Here is a 20,856-nt window from a genome sequence, read left to right on the forward strand (position 1 = left end):
TACAGATTAAATTTTTTTTATATTTTTTATATTATATATGAGATTGAATTAGGTTTAAAGTTTATATGATACAAGAATATATTATGAGAATGAAATAAGTGTCTCGAAATGCATTGATGATGTTGGAAGAAGAAGAGAGTTCCAATGGTGTGATTCTAAAGATGTTGGAGACTGCAGAAGGCTATGGACGGCATGCCGAAAACAGAATAAAGATGAGTATGGATATGGTGAGGAAGAAAAAACATAACACCATCAAATATCACAAACTCACCCTATTCTTCTTAATCGAACCAAACTTTATACACTGTCTTTCTACTTTATTATTGGACTACTTTTTATGATTTTAGTTACCCAAATATAAAATAATATTCTGTCTTATAAATAAGTGTTAGGTAATAAAACCATACTCTTTTTATTAATATTCTACGAATTTATTTTTTATTTAATTTTATTTTAAATATTACTAAAATATACAACTATATTATATATATATACTTAAACATATTATATAAATTTTAAAAAAATATAAAAACATATATATATATATATATATATATATATTTATATTATAAATTATAAAACCCATTTCTTTTACGAAGTGTTGTACCAGTATTTAATGAAAATTTATTTAAATACTTCGTAGGTGTGTCATTTGTAATTATTAGTCTATTAACGGTAGTGGTTAAAAATTTAATAAAAAAAGTTTTAATGTAAAACTAAAATGTCAATTTAATGCTAAAACATCATTAATTTATAAATATAGGAAATATTAAAGTGATTTTTAAACACAATCTTAAGTAATGTTAAAAAACACACGCACTATGTATACATTAAAATTTAGGAATACAAATCTACGTAGATTCTTTTTATGACGAATACAAATTTAGGAAGATGAAAATTAAACTACTTTATTTCTATTAATGTCAAAAGAAATGAATAACAAATATTTCTCGTGTAACACAATTTATATAGATACATCTAATACTAAATTGTCGAATGTGTAAATCCATTCAAAATAGATACTGACACTTCATTTTATGTATTAATTACAATTATAAACATTTTTTATAAAATAAAATAATTATACATAAATTATACTACTTTGGTTTTGGTTTTATTCTTCAGTTACGAAAGGTAATACAAATTATTTTTATTGAAAATGCGTACTCTCATTTCTTGTTGAATGTACACATTTTTTTAAACTAAAACTTTGGCCTTTTACAGACTTTATGTGACCAATGTACCATTCCAAGCTACTTCTACATTATGTTATCTTACAAACTTTACAAAATATTGAAAAGTAACGTAGAGAACAATTTTATATTATGTATTTGTATAAGGCATGCATAATATGGGTGGATAATTGATGTTTGGTTTTCGATTATTCCTCATTCTCTTCTTTTTTAGTATTTATTTTTTAACTCTTAGTCGAAAGTAAATTTATCGATAACTAAGTAAGTGTTGTGTGAGAGTAAGTAATATATTGATAAAAATATATTTTATTATTGTATAGTCATGTTTATTTATAGTGTTTGTAATGTGTTATCATGTTTATGAATGGTATTTGATGTGTATCGATGTGTTGTAAAACGAAGCTCCGGTATTGCAAATAAAAACAGGGCATGCGAGAAAACCCTAAAATCAAACGCATTGAGATTTTTGTTGCGAAATCCAAAACTGAAATGTTACCGTTGCAAGTGCACGTTCTGCTTCACCTGGTCTTTCGGAATCGTTGCTGCAGTGGAGAAGTCGTTCCGCCCCTGCTTTGCTGGTTTTTCGGAGGTTGAAGAAGTGGTGCCGTTGGAACCTGAAATCGCGCCACCAATGGCTGCTGGAACGTGGGTTGTGGCCGTTTGGGCTGCTACCTTTTTCCCTATATAAGCAAGGGTTTCCCTCATTCAGAAATCGCATCTCTCCCACACACCTCTTCATCTTCTTCCTCCGAACCATCTTCTCCTTTCCCCCATTTCCATTTTTCACTTTCTCTCTCCTCTTTATTTTAATATTATAATATTTTTGGGTTCTATTTGGTATTACTCTTTTAAAGAGAAACTTGCTAGTTCTGATCCTCGGAAATTACCGGGAAGTTCCTGTTGTATCCTGGGGGACTTGCGCAATACATCGCGGATAAGTCCTTACGGACAGTGATTACTCACGTCTCGGGAAACTATTTTTGTTCGTTTTAAAGCCAATTTAACTACAATCGTAAGGACTTATGGCTGAAAATCCGAACAACAACGACAACACTGCTCCGGAAACATCAAATGTTGTTTCCGCAACACAAACCATTTTTGCGAAACCATTTCCGGACGTCTCCAAAATTGAAGTCTTCACCGGTCAGAACTTCCGACGTTGGCAAGAACGCGTGTCCACCCTATTGGACATGTACGGAGTTGCTCATGCACTTACAACTGCCAAACCCGACTCAACCACGGCTGCGAAACAAGTTGACGACTGGATCCATGCGAATAAGGTATGTCGTCACACTTTACTCAGTGTGTTATCTAACGATCTGTTCGATGTTTATGCTTCTTATAAGAATGCGAAAGATATTTGGGATTCTCTTATCCTCAAATATACTGCCGAAGACATCGTCAGACAAAGGTTCGTAATTGCAAAATACTACCGCTGGGAGATGATCGAAGGCAAAGACATCAAAATCCAAATAAACGAATATCACAAGCTGATTGAAGATATCAAAACTGAAAGCATAAAATTGCCAGATGAATTCGTGTCCGAGCTCTTGATCGAAAAGCTTCCGCAGTCTTGGACGGATTACAAACAACAACTGAAGCACAGACAGAAACAGATGTCTCTATCAGATTTGATCACCCACATCATCATTGAAGACACAAACAGGAAGGAGTGCGCTGCTGCAAAGGCCAAAGCTTTGTCTGCCAAAGCAAACGTGATAGAAGACAAACCAGCTCCAAAAAGGTACGAGAAAAAATTTGATCACAAAAAGAAACCTAATAACAAATTCTCTCGTCCCAGTGGAACTAACCCCACTTTCAAGAAAAAAGGAAATTGCTTTGTCTGTGGAAAGCTAGGCCATCATGCACCTCAGTGCAGACATAGGGCTAAAAACGACTATCCTCCTAAGGCAAATCTAGCCGATGGGGAAGATACTATTGTGGCAGTCGTTTCACAAGTAAACCTTGTGACAAATGTGAGCAAATGGGTGGTAGACTCTGGGGCTACCAGACACATCTGTGCAAACAGAAATGTGTTCACCTCCTACACAAGTGTGGAGGATGGAGAAGAACAAGTATATCTCGGTGACTCCAGGACAACTCCTGTCCTAGGAAAAGGAAAAGTTCTTCTGAAGCTCACATCTGGTAAAACTCTAGCTTTGAATGATGTGCTACATGTGCCATCAATTAGAGTTAATTTGGTCTCTGTGGCATTACTAAGCAAAGTTGGGGTTAAAGTGTCATTTGAATCTGACAAGATTGTTATGACAAAAAACAATGTTTTTGTGGGAAAGGGATATTGTGATCAAGGCCTTTTTGTATTAAACATTTCTGAAATTATGAATGAATCTAAATCTTCTACTTATATAGTTGACTCGTATGATATATGGCATGCTAGATTAGGACATGTGAATTCGTCGTATGTTATAAAATTGCAACGACTAGGATTAATCAACATGCATGACAAACAAAGTAGTAAATGTGATGTATGCGTAGAATCTAAAATAACGAAGAAAACATGTCACTCTGTAGAACGTCAAACTGAAATTCTTGGTTTAATTCATACCGACCTTGCTGATTTAAAACAAACCATGTCTAGAGGTGGTAAAAATTATTTTGTAACCTTTATAGATGATTTTTCTAGATACACCAAAGTGTATTTAATTAAACATAAGGATGAAGCCTTTGATATGTTTTTAACTTATAAAGCGGAAGTAGAAAATCAACCTAATAAGAAAATTAAGAGAATTAGATCAGATAGAGGTGGTGAATATGTTTTATTTAATGACTATTGTGTAAAAGAAGGTATTATTCATGAAGTAACCCCACCATATTCACCTGAGTCTAATGGAGTAGCTGAAAGGAAAAATAGGACTCTTAAAGAAATGATGAATGCCATGCTTATTAGTTCTAATGCTCCTGATAATTTATGGGGTGAATCTCTGCTTACTGCGTGTTTTTTACAAAATAGGATACCACATAGGAAAACTGGAAAAACACCCTATGAGTTGTGGAAAGGTTATCAACCTAATTTGAAATACCTAAGAGTGTGGGGGAGTTTGGCTAAAGTGATGTTACCTGATCCTAAGAAAAGGAAAATAGGCTCTAAAACATCTGATTGTATGTTCTTAGGATATGCAGAACATAGTGCTGCCTATAGGTTTCTAGTTCTTAATAGTGATATAATTGAACGCAACACTATAGTAGAGACAAAAAACGCTGAGTTCTTTGAACACATCTTCCTCTAAAGAGTAGTGGTACATCTGAACAACCTATAGATAGTGCTAATGATACCTTGAGTGAGGATGTTAGGAGAAGTAAAAGACAGAGAAAGGAAACATCTTTTGGAGATGACTTTTATACTTATCTAGTTGAGAATGATCCAATAAGTTTTGTAGAAGCTACTAGTGCTCCTGATGCTAAACATTGGGATAAGGCCATTAAAACTGAGCTTGAACTCAATTAAGAAAAATAATACGTGGACCTTAGTAGATCTGCCTAAAGGAGCAAAACCCATTGGTTGTAAATGGATCTTTAAGAAGAAGTACCATCCTGATGGATCCATAGAGAAATATAAGGCAAGATTAGTTGCTAAAGGGTTTACTCAAAAACATAACATAGATTACTTTGATACTTTTGCACCTGTTACTAGGATTTCCTCTATTCGTGTATTGCTAGCCTTAGCATCTATCCATAAGTTAGTAATTCACCAAATGGATGTTAAAACAGCTTTTCTGAATGGTGAATTAGAAGAGGAAATTTATATGACTCAACCTGAAGGTTGTGTAGTCCCAGGTCAAAAGGAAAAGGTATGCAAACTTTTAAAATCTTTGTATGGTTTGAAACAAGCACCAAAACAATGGCATGAAAAACTTGATAATGTTTTACTTTGTGAAGGTTTTTCTACCAATGATGCTGATAAATGTGTATATTCTAGATCTGAAAATGGTGAATATGTCATTATATGTTTGTATGTGGATGACATGCTAATTTTTGGTACATGCAATGATATAGTTTTTCAAACAAAATTGTTTCTTGGATCTAAGTTTGAGATGAAAGACATGGGTGAAGCAAGTGTGATTCTAGGAGTTAAAATCATAAGGAAGGGAGATAGTATATTACTATCCCAAGAAAAATACACTGAGAAACTTCTAAAGAAGTTTGGTTACTATGACTTTAAGTCAGTGAGTACCCCTTATGATGCTAATTCTAAATTAAAGAAGAACAGAGGAGAATCTATTTCTCAAACTCAGTATGCCCAGATAATTGGGAGCTTATTGCATTTAATGAGCTTTTCTAGACCAGATATTGCTTATGCAGTAGGTAGATTGAGTAGATACACTCAATGTCCTAGTCAGGATCATTGGGAAGCACTTGCGAGACTCATGAAATACTTGAGAGGTACAATGGATTATGCCATTGAATATAGTGGATTTCCCGCTGTGCTAGAAGGGTACAGTGATGCTAACTGGATCTCTGATTCAGATGAGACAAAATCCACTAGTGGTTATGTATTTACACTTGGGGGTGGTGCAGTTACATGGAGATCAGCCAGACAAACTATTATTGCAAGATCAACAATGGAATCTGAGTTTGTTGCTCTAGAAATGGCTGGTAGTGAAGCTGAGTGGTTGAAAAACTTCTTAGCAAACATTCCTTTAGGAATGAAACCAACCCCATCTGTATCAATGCATTGTGATTGCCAATCCGCAATAGCTATAGCTAAAAATAAAAGCTATAACGGAAAGAATAGACATATACAATTGAGACACAATTTGGTGAAACAGCTGTTAAAGAGTGGAACGATTTCTATTGACTATGTCAAGTCAGAACGGAATCTGGCAGATCCTCTGACAAAACCCCTAGGGAGAAAAATGATTTTAGAAACATCGAGGGGAATGGGACTTAAGCCACTCGCAAACAAACAAGTGATGGAAACCCAACCTTTGTGATTGGAGATCCCATGAATAAGGTTCATATGGGTAAAAACAAGTCACCTGTTAGTTCTGCTAGCACTAAAATTGATTTTAAATCAATTTTGTCCATTCCTATGGTGTGTGTGAAGTGCTAGATACTGCATTATCGAGAGGATAAACTTTGTGGTTAAAATTCAGAGGTAAAAGAGTTTTAACGATTTACAAAGTTCTAATGATTTTCATATCCCTTATGGGTGGTGTATAATTTGCAGCATACACTTGATGAAATCACCTATATGAGTGTCAAGTGGGGCCGCTTGCATGAGATCTTGGCAAGATCTCTATAGCACTCATGAATACCGGGCACGCGCATGGCCTAGTAGCGCAACACAGCGATAACAGCAAGTAATGTGGGGGTGTATTGTGATTGATAAACCTCTAACACATACTAAGTGTCTTGGTTCATATAGCTTGCTATACCAACTACACTATGTGTTACGTTCATTAATCTAAGACTGGTTCATATAGCTTGCTATACCAGATCTGATGCATTACATCTTAGATGAACCCAGAATATTCCTTTTCTTTCAATATCTCTATGTTTTATCTTTTGCAATATGTGGGGGATTGTTGTAAAACGAAGCTCCGGTATTGCAAATAAAAACAGGGCATGCGAGAAAACCCTAAAATCAAACGCATTGAGATTTTTGTTGCGAAATCCAAAATTGAAATGTTACCGTTGCAAGTGCACGTTCTGCTTCACCTGGTCTTTCGGAATCGTTGCTGCAGTGGAGAAGTCGTTCCGCCCCTGCTTTGCTGGTTTTTCGGAGGTTGAAGAAGTGGTGCCGTTGGAACCTGAAATCGCGCCACCAATGGCTGCTGGAACGTGGGTTGTGGCCGTTTGGGATGCTACCTTTTTCCCTATATAAGCAAGGGTTTCCCTCATTCAGAAATCGCATCTCTCCCACACACCTCTTCATCTTCTTCCTTTGAACCATCTTCTCCTTTCCCCCATTTCCATTTTTCACTTTCTCTCTCCTCTTTATATTAATATTATAATATTTTTGGGTTCTATTTGGTATTACTATTTTAAAGAGAAACTTGCTAGTTCTGATCCTCGGAAATTACCGGGAAGTTCCTGTTGTATCCTGGGGGACTTGCGCAATACATCGCGGATAAGTCCTTACGGACAGTGATTACTCACGTCTCGGGAAACTATTTTTGTTCGTTTTAAAGCCAATTTAACTACATATCGATGCTAAAATGATATTATCTGATTTATCGTGTATCTTTTTATTTTAATTTAATGCTTTAGCTCCATGCGGTTAGATGGTCTCCGAATGTGGTTTATCCGGTTATGTTACATGTCAAATATTTTCCTTAAATATTATTTAAGTGATTTTTATATTTTTACAAATTTTGTGACTTAGCTTGCTATTCTGCAAAAGAAAAATAAAGTCAACGCGTAGTTTGATTTATTACACCCTCATAACTTTGACTGCAATTTAAAGAAAACACAGAAGAAACTTGTCTAGCTCATCACCATTTCTTATTTTCTCACAAACCATTATTGTAATGGCAATTCTGTAGTCTAAATCCTCAAAATTTTGTTTCAGCTCATAAATTAAAGCATGTGAATGAGATAAAAAATAATGTAATATACTGTAAAGATTTTTTTATATTAAAATAATATTCATGTATATATATATATTGATTTTTTTGTAATAAACACTCTAAAAATTACACTAACATTAGTTTTCATGTGATTTTTTTCAGCAAGAAGCTTATTTTTTTAAAATGATTGACATTAATATTTATTGAACTCTAGAAATTTCTAAATGGTTCAATGCATGTTTATTTATAAAAGCTAGCTTCTGCTTTAGGGATACCTGGATTTGTAAGGCATGAATGTATGCACGGAACTTTATTAGGGTTCTTTCAGTTGAAGCAAAATAGAAGGCTTTTGCTCTTTTTTTTTTTCTTCAATATATAAAATCATTAACTCTGTTGAAAACTTGAAAGAGAAAGGTATTATTATTATTATATATATTGAAATTAACTCTCACAATAAAAACACGTAAAGTAGTCGTTTTGAATTATTGGTCAGAAGGTTTCTTGATTCGTATTTACGGAATATGTTAAAAAAAACAGATTGTTTTTTCTTTAAAGAGGTGTGAATTCAGAAACAGCGTTTAAACAAAAAGCACTTATCCAAAGTAGTGCAAAAATAGGCATTTTCCCTATTTGTTTTTAGAAATGTAACTGAAGTTAAAAGTTACATTAATAGTGTAATAAATAACAATAGTCGGTAATAAAAATATCCAGAAAAGGAGTCATTAAATGTGATTTATTTCCAGATTTATAAACTATAATAGTTACAAACAAATCTATCCGCTGAATAAAGGCTTTTAATAACTACATTAAATTATTCATAGTCGAACACGGAAATGGTTTTTGTGTTACGTAGAATTTGCCAGATAAGTAGGTAAATTTAAGTAAAACTGGTTTTGCTTTTTGTCTGAACAAGACAAAGATCAAACCGAGAAAAAAGAGAGTAAAACATCTAGTTTAAGAAAATGCTAGTTTTCCAAATAAACTAACCATTATGGTTAAATAAATAAATTATTTTTATATTTTTCTAAATATTTTAAAATTTGTTTTCTATTCTTCAAAAACACTTTATTCTTTGTTTTATAAGTGTTATCTAACTATTCAAAAAATAAAACAAAAAGTGTATTTTAAAATTAGAAAGATATTTTACATTTAAAAGATATTAAAATAAAGTTAAATGAACGGTGACGAGTTATTAATATTGTAGTATCTTTCCCTAACTTGATTAATACTAGAACTGTGAATAGAGAGAAGAAAGAGTTAAGGAAGAAAAGAAATTATGAGAAAAGCGCGAAAGCCGTAGCCACCGACGCTTTCACCAAACAAGGCCTAAGGTTCCTTGAGAGACTGAAAAGGAAGTCCAATTAATTAATTAATTAATTATAATAATGAGAAAAGAAACAAAAAAAGCGTGCGTGGTTATAGCAATGTGAGGTTGGCGCGTATATAAACAAAGGACGATGACGAGCGGTGACCAACGCCATCGTAACGTAACAGCTCCCGTACTGAACCGTTGGGTTGTTCTTCGAGACCCACTCTGACTCGCCGGGTTGACTCGTTCGAGTTTGGGGGTTTCTGATTCGCCCGCAGACGGATCTCAATTTTCCCTCAGGTCAATTCTGTTCTCTTTGTCTTTCGGTTTTTATTTTTATTTATATATTTATTGCTGTTCGCTTTCTGCATGAATTGAGGTGAGGTGAATCTTTTATCTGGCAATGTAATTTGCGTTTGTTCAGATTCCGAATTGATGATTCGTTTTTTGAATTCGTGTTTACAATGTTTTGTTGTTTCATCACGCGGTGTTTGTGTAATTGCATTGTGCTTTAGTATCAGCCTGTGTTAAAACTGATGAAAACATTTGTGTACGTATCAGATCTGGTGCTGGTGTTAAGTATTCGGTAATTTGAATTCTCTTTTCGTGGTGCCTTTCCTGATTTGCTTCAATTTAAGCTTTTGTGAAGTATTGTATGAAAAATATTAAAAATATAAATACTACTGAAATTTCTTATTCCTTGCGTGACATAGGAGTAAATTGTATCGGGTTCTATCTTATATGCAATGCAAAATCGGGCAGGTCTCATTAGGCTTGGGTTCAATAGATCTAGAAGATCACCATGGTGCATGTTTATTTGTAAAAGCTAGCTTATACAACATAAAGACCAACAAAAAATATTAAGCTAGATAAATAACTCCCTTGTATTTTCTACAAAATGTGCTCTCTTTGAGAAATTTATTCCTGAAGGGGGCCTTTTCTCGTCAGTGATGTCAGTAAACTCAAATCTCTAACGATATCCATTGCATTTCAGCTGACTCAATCTTTTGTTTGATAGGCGTGTAAGACAAAGAGAAAATGTGAAAAGAGCTAATTTTGACAACATAAATCAAGTTTGATTTTCCTAAAATCCAATATCAACCATCTATATATGGTGAAGATTAACTCCTCGTAGGAAAGTATACTCAATATTATATACACCATTTCATGAATTTTTTCTCTCTAGCTCAATTCTTGATAGAGCAAGCAATGTAGAAAAAGGTGATTGTTGGGAAGTAATAATATATCAATGTTTTACATATCTCTTTATTCGGTAGCCAAACTTATGTTGTGTCCGTGTCATATTTGTTTCTATCGTGTGGAATTAATGCAATGCATTTTACATTGAGGGCTTCTTAAGTTGATATATTTTTATCATTGAAAGTTATGCAGGGAATTTTCTTAATTTGAAATAAGGAAAACAGTCGCATCCTGAAATTATCAGCAAATTGCAAATGCTTACTGTGTACTGCAATTCTTAGAGATAGACAGTTTATAGATAACCCTTGTGCTAGATTGAACTGTCTTTTGTCCTTCTCATTAAAAGCTAGTACCATTGTATAGCTGATTTTTGTCTTTGTTTTCATATTGGGCTAAACCTTATACTTCATTTTACTTTCCTTTCGATGTCTGTGATGTAATGACACATAATTTGATCTTGTTGCTTCTTTTGAAATTTGGATGAGTGTAAGTTTTCAGAGTTTTATGTCTTAGCTTTTTTTGACAAACTCTTCTTTCTTGCCTTTCTGTTTTTTTTTTTCGGCATTTCAGTTACCATCTTTAGCTGCATTGTCTCGCGTCGATCACCTCTCACATCAGGTGCAAATTCTTTGCCAGCTGTTTCAAAAGTCCGTGAAGAGTTCCATGCAAGTTCCTTCCTGGAGTGCATATTTGGAATAGAGCAGAGTGAAAATTGTTTTGCACATCAGGGTCTGTGTTCTCTGTTATTCACTTTTGATCTGCTTCTAAATTTATAATTTGCTGGAAAAACAAAGGGCATCGTATCACAATGAAGGCGCTGATTTTGGTTGGAGGGTTTGGAACAAGGTTGAGGCCATTGACACTCAGTGTTCCCAAGCCTCTTGTTGATTTTGCTAACAAGCCCATGATTCTGCATCAGGTAAAGCATTTTGAAGTGTTTTTTTCTTGAAGTCAAGTATGTACCCTTCATGATATAAATTAGGGATGGGCTTTGTCCTTTGATTTATTGACTCTTACACAATTGTTCATACCATATTATTTTATCCAACAAATCACCATAAATCTAGGGTTTAGGGTTAGCTGAATTCTTTCAATACTATTTTTTTTTTATAGTTTTGTAACACTCATGATAAGAGAAGAAAAAAACCTCTGTTTGATATTCAAATCATAATCTTGGTATTAAAAATAGAAGAGATAATCGATTTTTATTTATCAATTTCAGTGTGTAAACGTATATAGACTCTAAATTTTAAAAGTTTTGATTGCTCTCAGGAGCTGTTCCCCACATTAATAATCTGTTTTTTTGGTAGTTAGTGTGGCTGTTTACACTATTTGTTGATTGTATCTTCTTCCTCCTTTACTCAAGAAGTGAACAAAATTGTTATTTCCTTCTTGCTTGAGTAGGTATTTTGAATTTCATTAATATTTATTGTCTTTTTTCCTTGTGTTTGTTCTCCTTACCATCTTATCTCTGTCTTTGTATGCACTGGTGCATACTTGACTACGGTTGTGAATGTGTGTGTATCCCTTTTGTATATTTCTCTTTATAGTCTTAGTACACCACCCTACTAATTTATCTTTTAATTATACTTGTTTTGCAGATAGAGGCTCTCAAGGCCATTGGAGTCGATGAAGTGGTACTAGCTATTAATTACCAACCAGAGGTAAGGATTTCATATCTCCTGACCACACTACGCTGTTTTCTTAATGAGGTTAATGTAAATAAAGCTTTAGTTGACATTGGAAAAACTTCCTCTTGCAGGTTATGTTGAATTTCTTGAAGGAATTTGAGGCAAAACTTGGCATCAAAATCACTTGTTCTCAAGAAACTGAACCACTGGGTACTGCAGGCCCCTTGGCTCTTGCTAGGGATAAGCTGGTAGATGCCTCTGGAGAGCCATTTTTTGTTCTCAACAGTGATGTTATCAGTGAGTATCCACTTAAACAAATGATTGCATTCCACAAATCCCATGGAGGAGAGGCTTCCATAATGGTGACAAAGGTAACTAAGTTGAGACAATTTTTATATATATATATATATATATATATATATATATATATATATATATATATGCGTGTGTGTGTAGTGCAGGTTATATACATATATGGTACAGATTTGAGCTTTCAATGTCTTATTTTTAGGTTGATGAGCCGTCAAAATATGGTGTGGTTGTAATGGACGAGACTACTGGACAGGTTGAGAAATTTGTTGAAAAACCGAAGTTGTTTGTTGGTAACAAAATCAATGCTGGAATCTACCTTTTGAACCCCTCAGTTTTGGATCGAATTGAACTGAGACCCACTTCTATCGAGAAAGAGGTGTTTCCTAATATCGCAGCTGCGAAAAAGCTATACGCAATGATCCTGCCAGGATTTTGGATGGACATCGGACAACCAAGGGACTATATTTCTGGCCTGACACTTTACCTGGACTCATTGAGGAAAAACTCCCCTTCCAAACTGGCCAGTGGTTCACACATTGTGGGAAACGTCATTGTGCACGAAACTGCCAATATTGGTGAGGGATGTCTCATTGGACCTGATGTTGCAATCGGTCCTGGCTGTGTCATTGAGTCAGGTGTCAGGCTTTCACGCTGCACAGTTATGCGAGGAGTTCGGATTAAAAAGCACTCTTGCATATCCAGCAGTATCATTGGATGGCATTCGACCGTAGGGCAATGGGCCCGTGTGGAGAATATGACTATCCTTGGAGAAGATGTCCATGTTTGTGATGAAGTTTACAGCAATGGTGGTGTAGTTTTACCCCACAAGGAGATCAAGTCAAACATTCTGAAGCCAGAGATAGTCATGTGAGGTTGCTGTCTTAAATGAATAGCATGTGATTAGTAAGTTCGAAGTTCTTGTTTCTGAAAAATGTGTTCTTATTCATTTGATTTGTTTTTCTTTATCCGCATCCCAATCCATTTTTATCTTTGCTACATATTGTACAAGTCAGTTTCGTTTAGAATGAGTGATGCCATAATTTACAATGTTGAAAGGTATGCCTTTGTAAAGGGTATAAAGTTGGTCAACCGTTCCTTGGTTGTGTAATCTAAAGTGTTACTTTATCTTTTTATTCAGGATTTCTTTTTAATTATTTGAGATAAAGTTGGACCTAAGTCATGAAATGGAAAGAATAGTAGACTTCTTCCTAGTCCTGGGTATATATATATATATATATATATATATATATATATATATATATATATATATATATATATATATATATATATAGGTAGCAGAAAAATAGACGAAAAAGGAAAGTACATTCACCTACAAACATTTTGATTCAGTCTTTCAACTGAACCTGGCATCATTTAAACGCAGACAGAGACGGAGTTTGATGAAGGTCAAGTTTAGGAAAAATTTAGATAAATACTTAGTTCTTGACTTGTAAATGAGTCTTTTATGAGTTTACACGTATTTATAAAGAAGTCAGACAAAAAAAATCTATTAAAAATATATGGTACATATAAATTTATTTTAATTTATGTAAGTTTTAATTAATTTTTCAATTCTTTCAGATGTGCTTCTGAAGTTTTTTTGGGTATAGCAATGAACTAAAAGACAATTACCAAAAACCTAAATATCCGTGTAGAGATCATGCAACATAGAATCTGTCTTTAAGATTTGTTATGTAATTAAGGTAATGGTTTTCAAATGATCCAATAAAGTCTTTTGCTAAAAGATGGGATTAATAGATTCTGCAAATGTCCTTAAAATTGGGAGGCTGAGGATCGGAGGATTCAATCCTTCACATGTAATCATAATAACTCCTATAAAAGATATTGGTTGAAATAAGCTAAGCGTATTTTTCTCTTTCTTTTCGTATTGAAATATTCAAGCTTCCAAAGATCGTTTTGAACATTTACTGAAAGAAATATTACAACATGCATACTTAGCCAAAACAATCTCACATCTTTTGCAACACTCGTTTACTCTATTAAAGACCAATTGGTTGCATTGTTATTCCCATGTAACGAACAAGAGGGGAATAAAAATCTAACTCAGAAAAATGCTTGATTTTAATCTACTTAATAAGAATTCTCAAAATCGAAAAGAGCTTAGTTTGAGTTAGGGAGTTCTTTTTGACAAAAGATTCCACTGTAATATCAGTCATGTGGTATAATCACATTAGAAAATTGTAATATACAACATCATAACAATGACTAACGTACTGTTCAATTAGAGAAATGAAACGGAGAGAAGAATTTTTTTTTAAATCTTATTTAATTCAAAAGTTCAGAAAAGAAGGAAAAATAAAAGGATAAAATATCTCTCCTTCAACTTTTGCCCTTATTAATATAGGGATGATATTATTTTCTCTGCCCTCTCTTTTCACTCCAAAAATCTCCATTCCCCTTTAAACCAGAAAATATCATTTTCCCACTTTTTTGGAGCCAAAGATGAAGTTTTTATTATTATTTTTACAACTGTAACAACTGATACCAAGTTAAAAGAAATCCTAAACAAAGATCATCAATTTCCTAACGTTGGGGGAAAAGCAGCTCTCTTGTATAACATCATGAACAGAAAAATCAACAACAGATAGCGTAAACATCTCTCCCCTCTATTGAATTGTACAGACTAGAGGAAATAAAACACAGGCTAGTGACCTTCCTTTTCTCTCCTCCCTACATGAAGTTTTAATAGTAAAAATCAAGAATCAAATAGCAAGGTCTTTGTGGGTGTAGGTAATTGCTTTGTCACCATCCACTATCTGTCCACTTCCTTTGAGAATCCTGCAAATAAGCAAATGCATGGTTGTAGTATCAGTTATTATCCTTATAAACCTATTGGTATGTTAGTTATTTGTATGTGGCAAATCTTAATCTATTCACAAAAAGCTTTTATACCTTGTATTGTTCAAATTGAGCATGTCAACTGAATAAAATGGCTAGTTATACACTAAAAAGTTTGTATTGTTTCAATTATAATGAGTAAATGACCATCAAGCTCATACCATCTGGTTGTTAACAATCCATCAACTCCTACTGGACCCCGAGCATGAATCCTGCTTGTACTTATTCCCACCTATAAATTGTCCACGACATGAGAGTTAGGAACTAAATCAACAACCTTAGCATTAGAGATTGATTTTTAAGAGAATGTTTAGAATAACATACCTCTGCCCCTAGACCAAATCGTGCCCCATCACTGAATCTTGTACTAGCATTGTGAAAAACAGCAGCACTGCCAAAATAGCAAACATTATTTACATAACTGACATTGTAAATATGCTGAAGGCTCAAGAGGTTGATTGCTCACAAGAACAGGGATTTATGTGCTTATTAATATATAACTTAATCATAAAAGGCAATTAAATTACACAAAATAATGAAGTGAGTATATTTAGTAACACATAAAAAGACACTATATTTCAAAAATTGCCTGTCAACTTGACGTAGAAATACATCAGCTACTTCATGATCTTCTGTAACAATGGAATCAGTATGTGAACTGCAAAGAAAGAGAAATGTGACAAATTTCAATCCTCGTACACAGAACTACTATAGATCTAATTTGAAATGAGGCAGAGGGAGATGGATGAAAGGGAAATATGCTTCCAACACACTATCTACAAATAAAGAGAACCGTGCCTTCCATAAAGATTTATATGATCAATAGCTGCATAAACATCATCCACAATTTCAACTGTGCATGTCAATGAATTGTACTCGAGATGTAATGTACGAGCCAGTGGAATATTTAACAACGGACTTGCCTTCGGTCCTCCGAACAATGTAACACCTACATAAATTTTAAACCATTTCAGCATTCCAGAAACCTTACAAACAAACTACTCTTTAACAGTCCATTTAACTTCAAGAAACTATTCTTCAATTTTGGAAAAGAAGTCACAGTCAGATATTCACCAGTCTAATAGAAATGTTAGCCAGAAGCCATACCTTCTGTCCGTAGGTCAACAGTAATATTATTGAGCCAACCTTTCTCTACTAAGTCCTTGTGAACAAGAAGTGTTTCCTAAAAATTGAAATTTGAAAAATAAGAAAAAATAACTGGCAAACAAAGGTTAAGCTTTCATCAAGTACATAGAATAATAGAAATTACCATGGCATTGCAACCTGCTGGATAATCTACTTTTGCATCCAGTACAATCTTCTTTGCCATCTCCAAATCAGCAGATTTATCAACATAGACATGACAAATTCCATCTGTTTGGCAATAATGTGGCATTATTACAGTAAATTCATTTGACAAAAGGATTTACCATATTATATCAAGCACTTTGCTTGCATGTTGAGCAAAAGGGTCTTACCAGCATGACCCATAACAGGAATTTTAGTCGAACTCTTGATCTGAGAGACAAGTTTGTTGCTGCCTCTTGGAATCACCAGATCAATTACATCATCCAACTGAAAGAAAAGCAGAATGCGGACTCTAGCTTTTGTTTAAGGAACCAAATATCAAAGCGAGTAAGTTTATAAATCAGAAATTAATATCTACTATGTATTTACCTTGAGTAACTCAGGAATTTCTGCTCTTGATGTCACAAGTCCAATAAGTTTTTCACCGACAGAATCTGGTATGGCTTCAGTAATAACCTTAAGTACCAGCAATGAAAAATTACACAGAAAATATTTATTAATGAGATTGAAAAAATCAAACATATGATTTAAAAGAAAATGGTTCACAAATTATCATTTATTTTGAAACTAAACCTTGTGCAAAATTGCATTTGATCTCTTAGCCTCCTTGCCTCCTTTCAAGAGAAGCCCATTCCCACTTCGGATTGCTAAAGAAGCTATCTGTCAAGATTACATGAAGCTACTGGCTTAGAATGCAGATAAACAACATAAAATCAAAAGGTAGTCGAACTAGGCCTATTGTTTCTTGAATTGCAATTTAAACAGTTTTTAATCTAAAAGAAGTTTCATCCTTTCATGTGTGATAAGAAAAGAAAAATTCATATTATCTTAAACGTCTGATCACAGTTTAGTAGGTAATATAAGCTGTCCAAGCATGTCATCTATAGACAGCAAATTGAAAAGGGAATGTAAATAAAGGCAAGGAAGGGTAAAATTTAGAAATCAACACAATATTAGCCAGGTATCAACATAAGCTGAAAAAGAAAATTGAAAATGCTGGTTTACCTGCACTAGTGCCTCAGGGCGAGACTCAAAAACAATTAAGAGAACACCTAAAGGAGATGATGTTTTCTCCAAAATCAGCCCTTCTGCGAGCTAGATAAAAAGATAGCTATCAGAAATATTATAGATCAGTAACTATTATTAACAATCAAATGCGCATGAAAAACTTTTAAACCGTATACTTTATGACTAAGCAGATATTACTCACGCCCACACACAGGAGTTCAGACAGCTATCTTATACAAATTTGTATATAACATAAACCTTTCATTCTTACTGGCATAATGTAAAACTAGAATCTGTAATACAATAAATAGAAGGAACAAAATTTAACTTAGCACAATGTAAAACTACCATGACCCATAATATATATATATATAGCAATAACAAACTTTTTGTTACCTCGGTTCGTTTTAGCACTCGACCAATTGGATCTTCCATGTTTGCAATAATTCGAATGTTGTTTGCAAGGCTTGCAAGCTGTCAGTGATAGTCATTTATCATTACAAATTTTATAGTCTGCTAAAATTTAAACAATTTCAACTTTAGGGTAACTGCCTTGCCTTCTCCTTCTTTAAAACCAGCCTAGCCACCAAGGATTTTTCACATCCTTCTTCTTGTGCAGAGGCAACATCAGCTTCATTTTCAATCCTGATCTCTTCTTGATGTGCTTCCAAAGCATCAGCTATTTTTAGTAAAATTTGTTTCCTCTCTTCTGAAGACATGGCCTGTAATGTAAGATATGGATATCAGAATGCTAAATTAGGAACGTTATTATACTGACAGCTTTGTATCCATAAAAGAAACCTGAAGCCTTCTGGAACAGTCCCTAGCTGCAACTGCCATCTGGCGAGCGTCAAACTCTTTTATTGGGGCCCATTTATGGGCATCTTTATGGAAGAGGGTTCCAATACGTTGTCCATGGAGAACATTAAGGATATTTTCTGCTGCATAACCACTGAAAAGAGACATGAATGTAGCAGAAACAGGAAAAAGCCCACGTACACAGATGGGAATAGGATAGAGTAGGTAGCATAATGGATTTCATAGTGTTCTTGCAATTATATTTTCTGTTTAATAGATCAAAAATTGAACAGGGTGAAAAAAAATTTAGTGATCTTCTATGTCACTCCCATAGATTTACTGACTAAGCAAGTGGTCAACAAATAGTCATCCAAATACAAAAAAAAAGAAGAGAGAAGAAATAAACAGGTAACTTGTATAAAAAATTAAATCAGTAAGACTGTTTGTATTTCCATTTCTCAAAGTTGCTTGCGGTTTAATGAAAACTTAATTAGTAATGTCACATGTCATGTCTAAACAAAAAGCTTCTAATTGAAAATGGAGACACTGAAAAAAGCTTTAAATAAAATCTGAAGAGGAGATACAAATATGCAGTAATAGAATTGCTATTAATAATGCAAAAGCAAGTTTCAGTTTAAATTATTCTCGGTAGCATGTATAATAGAGCACCTGGTAATGATAACAGGAATGCCAGCATCAGCTGCATGAATAGAAGCCTTTACTTTGGCAGTCATACCACCTCTTCCCACTCTAGACTTGTCTCCAAAAGTAATTTCATTTTGATGTATTTCTTTAATGTATGTATGAATAAGCTTTGAACCTGGGTCACTCGGAGGGCCACTATAAAGACCCTCTACGTCACTCAACAAAATAAGAAGATCAGCTTTTAATTCCAATGCCAATAAAGCTGATAAACTGTCATTATCCCAAAATATGCCAGAAGAATCCTGCACAAAATGATTTGGTGACACTTCAAGTATTATCTAGTTTATTCTCTTACCTGACATTTTTCGGTAAAAAAATCAAACAATGAAACACTCTTTTGTATAATATGAAGAATAGAAGAATTTCAACAAATGCTGGGAATACTTCACAGTCAGAGAAGGATCATATTCAATGTTAAACAAGCATGCAACTTTCTTAAATACGTTGAGTTGGCTGGTGGACAAATTACTAAACTAAAATTTACTTACCTACCATGCACACATCAGTCCTAAGAAAACATCTTATAAAGACTCAATATTTAAGTTTAACAGATAAAGTTTAGAAAATTCATCTGAAGAAAACAATATAATTCCCAATTCTACTTCAAGCTAGCATAACCATTTATCATATCATCAAGAATTAAAAGAATTATGACACCATTTTTTCATAAAGCTACATTGCTTGAACAATCAGCTCCAGGATTAAGTTCAGCTGTGATAACAAATCAGACAAGTAGAACAACAAACCTCATATGGAGCTTTCCTAGTACTAACTGCATCGTTCTCGTTAAATATGGGAATAACTTTTAATCCTAACAGTGATTTCACAGTTTCGCTGAGTTGCTTTCTGAAATCTTTGTCTCGAAAATCATTGTCTGTCACAAGAAGCTGAGCAGATGTCACATCTAGCTGCAGGACAGGGAGGAGAAAGGAATTTACGCATCAATATCAATGTCAGTTATCCTCCTAAAATAAGGTAAGAATGGAATATGATAGTCATCAAGGGTAAACAAAACAAAAAATCTACACAACACAATTGGAATGAAAGCAGGCATAAGATGATAGTTCAGACATGAACATCAATTAACAACAATTACCTGACTAAACAAAGCATCATAAAGAGCCATAAGACTGCTTTGTCCAACAGCAGCACAAGCCTTGCCATCAAGTTCAACTTGCGGCTTCTGAAGGTCAGCAAAGCTGTAAAATGTGCCCCATGAAAGACCAAACTAAATTACAATTTCAACCAACTTTCGAGGATACACCTTACATGTGCACCCTGGGAGAGCAAATAAACAGAACAAAGGTGTTAAAAGTTTATTACCTGCTGTTGATTAATTTTCTGTATCTAAGCCTTTGGCGACCAAGGCCAACAGCACCTGATGACACCAAAATAATCTCATAACCAAGAGAGTTCAGCTCCTTAATCTGCCATGTATTTCGAAAAGGGTCACACATGCCAAACTCAAAATCCAATCTTTATACCTTGAACAAAGAAAAAACTTTAACACAAAAAATATATATACAGAGCAACCTGCTCACATAGTGCCCCTAATTTTCCAACCGCCACCCTTCCATCTTGGCGAGTAACCACAGCAGTCCCAACCTTCAAAATCATACAAAACAACCTTAACCATTTGCATAATCCTATGGTCCAAGCAACAATGCACACAGACAAACCATTTGTTACACAGCACACAAATGAAACACCAAAAGAATAATATAGTTTTCGGAGATAAAAGAGAACCTTGATAACGATGCGCTTAACATCTTTGAGAAAATGTCTATTAGGATCTGCGTTCTCCATATTCTGACAAGAAGCAAAGTGTTGTTCTTCTTCGGTGCGGTTGGCAGAGAAGAGAATAGAGTCTACCCGTGAACAGTTCTTAATCTTAAAGTCACGTGCTGATAATAAGGTTAACACTTTACACTACCCTGTCACCACAGATATTCACATTTTCTTTTATTTCTTTTAAATTACATCCAGTTGGATAAATTATTCTT

At 34.1% G+C, this 20,856-nt stretch overlaps 3 protein-coding genes and 1 pseudogene across 4 annotated transcripts; 3 read left to right on the forward strand and 1 right to left on the reverse strand.

The window, feature by feature from the left end:
- The first annotated feature begins 1,589 nt into the window (after positions 1-1,589).
- LOC150029697 (uncharacterized) lies at positions 1,590-4,659 on the forward strand. The gene is made up of 3 exons (XM_090296960.1): positions 1,590-3,338; positions 3,999-4,360; positions 4,444-4,659. Exons 1-3 carry the CDS (start codon positions 2,216-2,218, stop codon positions 4,657-4,659), a joined length of 1,701 nt encoding a protein of 566 aa, XP_090153086.1. The 5' UTR covers positions 1,590-2,215.
- Positions 4,660-5,479: 820 nt separating this feature from the next.
- On the forward strand, positions 5,480-7,038 carry LOC150029698 (secreted RxLR effector protein 161 pseudogene; annotated as a pseudogene).
- A 1,885-nt stretch (positions 7,039-8,923) lies between these two features.
- LOC137815018 (mannose-1-phosphate guanylyltransferase 1) lies at positions 8,924-13,386 on the forward strand. Of its 2 annotated transcripts, none has more exons than XM_068618029.2 (5): positions 8,924-9,332; positions 10,803-11,151; positions 11,834-11,896; positions 11,995-12,234; positions 12,375-13,386. In XM_068618029.2, exons 2-5 carry the CDS (start codon positions 11,041-11,043, stop codon positions 13,044-13,046), a joined length of 1,086 nt encoding a protein of 361 aa, XP_068474130.1. In that variant the 5' UTR covers positions 8,924-9,332; positions 10,803-11,040; the 3' UTR covers positions 13,047-13,386. The 2 variants fall into 2 exon arrangements, with proteins under 2 accessions (XP_068474130.1, XP_068474131.1); XM_068618030.2 differs by having other exon boundaries at positions 9,085-9,332; positions 10,851-11,151.
- A 1,299-nt stretch (positions 13,387-14,685) lies between these two features.
- On the reverse strand, positions 14,686-20,856 carry LOC137815019 (delta-1-pyrroline-5-carboxylate synthase). Its single transcript, XM_068618031.2, has 20 exons — positions 20,600-20,856; positions 20,387-20,458; positions 20,177-20,280; positions 19,950-20,052; positions 19,600-19,761; positions 18,818-19,095; positions 18,152-18,302; positions 17,908-18,072; positions 17,747-17,824; positions 17,348-17,437; positions 16,916-17,002; positions 16,712-16,798; positions 16,513-16,609; positions 16,305-16,408; positions 16,142-16,217; positions 15,833-15,983; positions 15,624-15,692; positions 15,359-15,425; positions 15,196-15,266; positions 14,686-14,974 (listed from the first exon to the last, which is right to left on the reverse strand). The coding sequence occupies exons 1-20, from the start codon at positions 20,657-20,659 to the stop codon at positions 14,899-14,901; spliced, it is 2,148 nt and encodes a 715-aa protein (XP_068474132.1). The 5' UTR covers positions 20,660-20,856; the 3' UTR covers positions 14,686-14,898.

This window comes from Phaseolus vulgaris, chromosome 1 (assembly GCF_051622355.1).
Source record: "Phaseolus vulgaris cultivar YP4 chromosome 1, ASM5162235v1, whole genome shotgun sequence".
In the NCBI taxonomy this organism is placed as follows: domain Eukaryota; kingdom Viridiplantae; phylum Streptophyta; class Magnoliopsida; order Fabales; family Fabaceae; genus Phaseolus; species Phaseolus vulgaris.